Source organism: Cephus cinctus, unplaced genomic scaffold (assembly GCF_000341935.2).
Source record: "Cephus cinctus unplaced genomic scaffold, Ccin1 Ccin1_scaffold0013, whole genome shotgun sequence".
In the NCBI taxonomy this organism is placed as follows: Eukaryota; Metazoa; Arthropoda; class Insecta; order Hymenoptera; family Cephidae; genus Cephus; species Cephus cinctus.
The window spans coordinates 1464232-1472646 of NW_014332762.1; the positions used below are offsets into that span (position 1 = coordinate 1464232).

At 36.2% G+C, this 8415-nt stretch overlaps 2 protein-coding genes and 1 non-coding gene across 3 annotated transcripts; 2 read left to right on the forward strand and 1 right to left on the reverse strand.

Moving 5' to 3' along the window:
- Positions 1-590: 590 nt before the first annotated feature.
- On the reverse strand, positions 591-4063 carry LOC107264571 (zinc transporter 7). Its single transcript, XM_015732978.2, has 2 exons — positions 3901-4063; positions 591-3532 (listed from the first exon to the last, which is right to left on the reverse strand). The coding sequence occupies exon 2, from the start codon at positions 3490-3492 to the stop codon at positions 2428-2430; it is 1065 nt and encodes a 354-aa protein (XP_015588464.1). The 5' UTR covers positions 3493-3532; positions 3901-4063; the 3' UTR covers positions 591-2427.
- A 125-nt stretch (positions 4064-4188) lies between these two features.
- Positions 4189-5440, forward strand: LOC107264580 (40S ribosomal protein S25). Its single transcript, XM_015732989.2, has 3 exons — positions 4189-4313; positions 4836-4928; positions 5125-5440. The coding sequence occupies exons 1-3, from the start codon at positions 4311-4313 to the stop codon at positions 5386-5388; spliced, it is 360 nt and encodes a 119-aa protein (XP_015588475.1). The 5' UTR covers positions 4189-4310; the 3' UTR covers positions 5389-5440.
- On the forward strand, positions 4981-5050 carry LOC112493983. Its single transcript, XR_003059037.1, has one exon. It is a non-coding gene; the product is annotated as a small nucleolar RNA SNORD57 (small nucleolar RNA).
- Positions 5441-8415: the final 2975 nt, after the last annotated feature.

The window sequence follows — 8415 nt, forward strand, 5'->3', positions numbered from 1 at the left end:
AGGGGGGGGGGGGTGATTAAACAAACAAAAATAAAAGTAAAAAATATCCAAAATAACCTCACTGCTAATGACTCGTTTCTTGTTACAATTCTACAGAGTTCTTCACACTCTGAAAGTAATTTTAAAGAAAGAGATTACCACGCGTGGGACCAGAACCCACAACTCGAACTTCGTGAAGATCATTTTCTTATCTTTATTTTTCTTTCCCTCTTCCCTTTTACCCACGTGCCACCGTAATAGCTTGAGCCTAAATGCGTTTGGACGATAAATTGAACCCAAAGTTTTAAGGTCCCTTGGGAAATTAAATAGGAGGCAAAAAATAAAAGCGGATCACAAAATTCAATTACAGGTTAGAAGCAACATCAAGGCACTTACGTATTTTGATTATAGGAATAAAATTTATATTTTCTCATAGAGACTAAATCATGAGGGTATTGTTCAAGGATATTTTATGTATCCATATATCCCGTTCAGGACACTGTATTAACCTTTGAACACCACCACGTGTGGTGTTTGATGGTTAATTGCGGTTCAGATAACAAAAGCTTATATAATATATAGGCCAAGAAGATTTTTGTTTTAACAAACTCTTAATTATAAGTTCATCTCTTTATTATGTACACACATTTGTCCATACCACTTTCGAGCATTCTCATTTCCATATACATATTACATCAAATATAGTAAGAATTCTCCTAAAACATATAACTTCGTCGGAAAATGCACCATTTACTGTTCCATTTACTGTTTAATTAATAAACTTGTCACCACTTTTGTCAATTGACAGCTGTGTTCGATGGGGTATTTTATACTGTATTCATGCAGTTTACACGCAGGCGTAGCGCGACTCACTCACTCCTACGTAGATTGGGTAATTGTATCATTTTAGTTGGACATTTTCTACAGATATCGTGACAATAAATAGAACGCTATTTAGGATTCGGCGTACAACACCACGTAAAATAATGAAATAAATCTCACCCGTTAATATAATGGAATGTAAGTATTCCAATGTTTTCAAGTCATAGAGAAACAGAGTCGGTCAGTTCTTTTCAAATATCCCGCCATTGACGTTCCTCGTTAAAATATTTGAATAGTCTCACGTGCGACGTTACAGAAGTAATAACAAGATGGCGGTGATGCTCACTCGCATAATATAAAAGCACGTGAGCTACAAGGAACGCTAATGCTGACTTTGATGTAAAATTAATTAAATGCTCAAGATACTTGTAACTATTCGATTGTTTGTTATTGTACAGAACTATTGGTTGTGTACTGTGTTACTTGAAAGTTACGGCCGCGTGTAAATAATTATTCTAATCTGCTTGTTCTGATACAAGTGTATCAAGAGACTAATTGTAAGAGAAGTCTCATGTCTAAATTTTGGCTTAAATACCTTAACAGTTTTTAAGAATCATTTTTTTAATCGTAACTGGCCTATAGTATTGTACAATGAATGAGTGATCGACCAATGAATGGAATTAATTTTATTATGAAATAACGTAGAATCCATACGTGCTGAGTCGTGTAAACTTGCGGGATTGTAGATGAATAAATAAATTTAAAACAAAATTTGGCAGGAGGTTTAAACTAATAACAACTGGGAAACAAATGCGGACTCAGCATATATGGAGTACAGATATCGAGTAAAATCGTATCTCTTAGAAGTATAAATTCTTAAAAACGTAAAAATATTCAACAAGACGGCTATTTTTTTTTAGAAACGTTACAGACTCGTATTTTTTTTCTTTTTCTTTTTCTTGTGATGCAAGGATATCGTTCCATTAAACATGCTGTTCGTACCCTGCTGCAGCAAATCGCTGTAATTATTAATTTAGCAATAATTTTTTCTATTTCTTTAGGCGTCAGGGTTAACATTGATAAATTCGATACTCGTTCAATTTTATCAATTCTTATCAACTGTTCAACCAAATACTAGATAGTTAAAATTTTCTAGTATTTAGAGTATTACAGCGCGGCATACAATTTATAGGGATTTGTTCGTTCTTTATATATTAATCATCGCGACAAGTTGACACTCTCTTATCTAACATAATTGTATTGAATCCCAATACATAAAGAAACGAGAAACATTGAAGCCTGATGTATTAGAAATATAATTAAATAGTAGCGTATTCACAACAGCTTAAGTAATTTGTCACGCATCTTATGTAACTTTTTTTTATACTGTGATACGCGAGTCGTGCTACGCACTTTGTGACAATTTGTTTGTACAAAATTTTAAACAATTTGTAAACCGAGCCTGTAACCACCACCATTCAAAACCACACATCCGCATAGTTTTAACAGGGTGAATATATTTTGCATCAGGGCGTTATTTCTCGCCTCTTTATCGCATGCACCGCAAATGGAATGCGGTACCGCGAATGTATTCGAACAGCTTGTATGTTTTGAATTTTTCATGGATCACATTGGCGCATAGTCTAATTGAACGGTAAGCTGTCTCACGCCTGCAGCTTGGAAAATCATTTGCGTATGAGCGACAACGTATTTGGGGTCTACCGTCCTGGCTACTTCCAATTTCATACAACCTACGTAAATGTCCGAACACAAGGTCCAGAAGTGGGGTTCCTGAACACTATAAACGCCCGCTAGTTGTGTCACTTTGTTATAGCACTGAGGCAAAACGTGATCTAGCGCCGCAGGTTGTCTCTGCATGAGAATCAATGTCGATTCTTTGATCAGAGATATAACGCTCAAACCGATCAATAATGCAATAAACATGGAACAGATGGGATCAGCTCTCATCCAGCCGAACATTTGCATTAATACTGCCGATATTATAACGCCCACGGAACCGAGGGTGTCCGCTAGTATATGCAAGAAGACACCTTTCATTATTTGAGAATTTCCACCGATGGATGATGAGTCAATGTCAATATCATGATGATCATGACCGTGACCATGACTGTGATTGTGAGAATGATTGTGATCACCGTGAGAATGAGAGTGACCATGTCCTCCTCCTCCTCCTCCATGGCTGTGTCCATGGCCATGTTGAAACGCGTATATTCCTACTAAATTCACTAAGAGTCCTAACACTGACACCACAAAGAGTCTTTCATGCTTCACTTCTGGGGGTTCGATAGCCCTTTCCACTGCTTCTGCCATGATGAAAAAGGCAATGAAGAGTAGAAATAATCCGTTTACAAATCCAGCGATGACCTCTGCTCTCACGTATCCATATGAGTATCTATCATTTGCTCTCCATTTTGTAATTACCGATGCTGCTAATCCGGCAAGTAAACCAGTGCAATCGAAGAACATATGAAAGCTGTCAGAAATTAGGCCCAGGCTGTTTGTCCATATTCCATATGTCAGTTCAACAAATGCAAATGACAGATTGAGCAGTAGGAAGAGAAATAAGTTTCTTGAATTTTTGTCAGAGAAAATAAGACGCTTCCAACCCAAAATTTGTTCCTTGATCCTGCTTCCAAGACCCCTGGAATCCTTGTGCGACAATGGAAGCATTTTCAGTATGTTTACGATGCCTTTAGTTTGGTACAGCTCACTTTAAACAAATAAAAAATATTAGAATAAATATTAATTTGACATATTTCATAGTAAAAATAAATACATCTCTTTATAATTAATATTACACTAGATTGAGGTAAAGAGGTATTGTTACAAATAATATTCCACAATATACATTATTCAACTACCTTATGGAAGACACATGTCACTCGCATAAAACATACTGAAATGAATTTTATTCACTACGCGCCTTTAATTAAATATATTCCTACTTAGAAGATATGACTTATGTGTAACCAATGGATTAAAATCGGGAATTGTTATCTTTAATTTGTATGATTGAGAAAATAGTGACACGTCTACCGATGCAGACGGTTATGAAAACTGAGATAAAAATACACTCACCTATCCTGTACAGAGTTAATGGGAGAAAATTCGATATTAAAAACTTGGCCGGTTTACAAGGAACCTTTTCAAATTAAATACATATTTTCGGAATATCAAAAAAATACTTTGCCCGGCTGTGAAAATGCTCGGGGGAGCGCCATGATGAACACGCTTCAGCCACTCCTGTCAACCTGACAACTCAGATGACAACCTAACTAATGTTTATAAAGAATGAGAATAGTTTTATGTATAAATGAAACACATTGGAAATTAATAATTGCGCAGTATATATTATTATTCTACAATTCCTAATTTCACTATTAAATATCATATTCATAAAGGAAGTTGTGATAGATGGCACTGCGTTCATTGGAAAGCCACGATGGCTCAGGACGAGCTTCCCTTTTCTTTCCGAGTCGTCAGCCATCATGGTAAGTGATTGTTTCGTTCGAAGCTCTTAATTTTTATTAAAGTATCTTATTAATATAAATCCCAAGTGATTAAAGATACGTTCGTGAATCAGTGAAATATATATACAACAATTTTATGTATAATGTGACTAAAAAAATATGTAGAATATTGTTCATGATCGTTCTTGAGAAATGTACCTGAGTGACCACATGGTGTACACAACAAACTACTATTGGCACCAACAATTAATTTATATTTTATTGTATATTTTGTTACAATATTGCCTTAAGCATATACTTTTATATCGTTGGTTTTTTGCTATATCTATGATATTTCACGAAATGCTATGATTGTGCTGTCAAAGCTACAGAATCAACAGTGTATCTAACCTTGATTTACATTCATTTTTCAAGTGTTGTATATTATAGTTATAAATTTTAAACACCAATCATTTTTGTAGAGTTCGATTTCATAAGGTTTTCGATAGGATTATATCAATTTATATTATTTTCGAAGGTTTTAAGTAACATTCTTTTTTATAGCCGCCGAAGAAGGACACGAAGGGGTCTTCGAAACAGCCCCAAAAGACCCAGAAAAAGAAGGAGGGTGGATCCGGTGGAAAGGCAAAGAAGAAGGTACGCAGTTTCAATACAATATACTTTTGCTTCAGTTAAATATCTTTAAAACTTCAGATGATGATATTCAATTTGGCCTGACATAACGTGGAGGCAAAAAACTGATTTAATGAGACTGATGAAGTTATTAAAAAACATTCAATTAGATATTCTACGTATTACATCGTTTGTTCATGCCTTACTTTTATTACTGCAGAAGTGGTCCAAAGGAAAAGTCCGTGACAAGCTAAACAACCAGGTGTTGTTTGACAAGGGCACCTACGACAAATTGTTGAAAGAAGTGCCACAATATAAATTGATCACACCTTCGATTGTCAGCGAGAGGCTGAAGATTCGCGGCTCCTTAGCCAGAAGGGCTCTCATCGAGCTACAACAGAAGGGCCTGATTAAACAAGTTGTTCAGCATCATGCCCAGTTGATTTACACTCGCACGACTAAGGGTGATGACCCAGCTGTATAAGGTTTCTTATACCATGAATAAATAGGTTTAATACAAAAACTAAAAATTACAAGTTGAGTGTCTTCTTTATTTCCACCTGAGCTTCGTTTACCATCTAAATACTTTCTGATTGCTAGTACTATGAAGCCAACAATAAGAATGGGAACTTAAACAGTCAATTATAAACTACCTCGGAGTAATGCAAAAAGATGACACAATTAAATTTCGTATCAGGCGGGTATAGATCTACTGATCAATAAATGGAGAGAGAATAAGTGGAGATTTGAAAGGAACATCCAGTTTAATTTCATTGTCATTTATTGAAACACTCTAGGATACAGAAGCTAGTCTAAGTAAGCATTACATAAGTATTAAAAAAAATGAACAACTGCTTATGAAATCACAAAATGGATGTCTGCTCCTCCTGCAATCAGAACTAATTGACGAGTGTACGAAGGCACAACGGTCCTCGACCCTTACGTCCAAGCATTTCGCCACGAAAACACAATTAGTATAAGCAAATTATGACAGTACAGTTACAAAGCAACTATTTTGTAGTTTAAGCGGAAAATGTTATAATGGTATTATCTAAAATTTTTAACGGTATCGAAAAACTTGAACCGAAATAACCTACCTACTACAAATTAGTAATCGACCATATATAGGTAAAACAAAGTAGAATATTTGAAGAATTTAACAAAGTATTTTGTATCTCAAAACACAAATCGTTATTAATCGAAATTTATTATTGTTAGGTCTATGTTTATGCATACGAATGTAAAGCTTCGTTTAGATACGACTTCAGAGATTCTTACGTGCATTTTTGTCATCGTGGCAAAATTAAGCTCCCTGAGAACATCAAAGTGCGAGATACTCATTCGCAAAGAAGGATTATAACGCACAGAGTTCGATAGTAAAGGGGACCGTGTGCCTTCTTAAAAAAAATATATATATAACATATAAAGTAATAAGACAATGTAGGCTACTTAACGTAAACTTAAAACTTATAATACAAGTCGTAATCACTAATTGCTTCTAATTAATCTAATATTCTGATTAAGGACATCTCAGTTATATTTGGAGTTCCGAATTAAAATACTGATCGCCAAATTGAAATATATTGTTCGTTCAAAAAGTAAACTTTTAAATTTAAGCCAAATAAATACTCGTATAAAAACGAACAGTCGATACTTTTCATATACGGACTGATAAAGTGATAACTAATAAACGAATTGATCGCACAATTGATAACTGTTTCCACCGACACTTTGGGTCTGTTGCTCTCTAGCCATCAGTATTTTCAACTCGGACTCATCCTTCGAGAAAATTATTAATAAGGCCACTTGAATCTTTTGAACAAAGGGACAGAGAGAAACTTTCATTAATTCCTTTAATCTCGACCGTTCGGAGTTCCACAATTGTAGAATATATTATTAATAAAAGCCACATAGCACGCAACCAGCCTGGATTCATTTACAATCCATACAAGTAATTGCAATCGAGTGGTATAATTTTGCAATAAAACATAAAATCCTACAATAAAGTTCCCATGACTTTTTTCTTTTTTGTTTTACAACGATGTAATAGATCCTTTCAAAATAAAGGATCAGTCAGAGCACGAATCGAATACCTAAATACGTCAGTCTCCGAACGGCCGTTAAGTCGTTTCACAAGAAAGTGAATGTTTCGCGTAATTACAAAAAAAAAAAGGTAAAAGAAAAAAAAAGAGAAATAGCCTAACCTATCCTACGTTTAATCTTAAAGGTGTATCTATGTAATAATCACAAAATTGAGACCAAGGCCCAATCCGATATTCAGGACCACCGAAGTCCAAAGGCATCCTCAAGTCCGCTGACGCATTGCACACAGTCGGAAGCTTAAGCTGAAGGCTGACGGGTCCCAATTTCGAGATCGGGCCTTTGTCGGAAAAACTTTAATAGAAGTACAGTGTGATACAGCAATAGAGTGTGTGATACAGTAGTGACGATAACGCAAACTTCATACGAGTAGCTCATGCGATAAGGGAGAGACAACGGATAAAGAAGAAAAAGGAAGCACGAGTACATTTTCCAACTTCAGCCAATCGACTCGCCCGAAGATCCTACGAAACCGGGTTTGGGAGAGGGGGAGGAAGGCAATAAGAAGGAGAAAAGACCTCAAAAGTTTATCATTATAGAATCCCTGACGTTGTATAATATTATTCAAGGATCTTCATGATTATCACACTTTTCATTCGTAGAGATGCACAAAATGGCGTCAGATCGCAGCGAGCGAGTCGTTGCAAGTATAATATATCATAACAGTGATTAGCATAACTGTTATCAGTGCTCGATAAGTGAGCCTGATAATGGAACGTGAAATAACGATAGTGTACTTTCTAGTGTCTAAAAAATAAAGTATGACTTAAGTACAACCACAAAACTTGGTCATTAATTATGGCATTCGTGTCCTCACCTATACTTTCGCATTATATTTAAACGTCCTCGCCGTTTTACCATAGAACTCGCACCTACTCATTCGTTATTACATGTATCAAACTAATAGAGTGATTATACTCGAGGGGTGCTGTTACATGCACACAGCCAAAACATAAAGTTGTAATTTTACATTTTACAAATTACAAGAATTTTCAGCTTTCTGTCTATACGGTTCATTTTTCGCGTGCAGTCCAATTGAATGTATGGATGCGACCCCTAAAGATGCATCTCTCTCTCTCTCTCTCTCTCTCTCTCTCTCTCACACACACGTATGCAATCCTGCTGGAATCGCGGGAGCACGTCTACAGCCGAAACGCGTGTCGCCGTGCGGGCAACGCTAATGGTATTTCTCCGGTCTGCGATCTGGTTCTCGCAACGGTAGAATGCAACTCCTAATTGCCCGGCACGGTAAAAGCGTTTACCCGCACTTACGGAGCGCGGGATAAAAGTTGGCCAAAGTCCTACGTGACTTTTCATAGCCTCGGCTGCCCTGTTAGACGTATATTTACCGCGCGGAATGATTCCCGGCCTTAAGGTAGAAGAATTCTAAGGAGCGTAGAGGGGGGTTTGG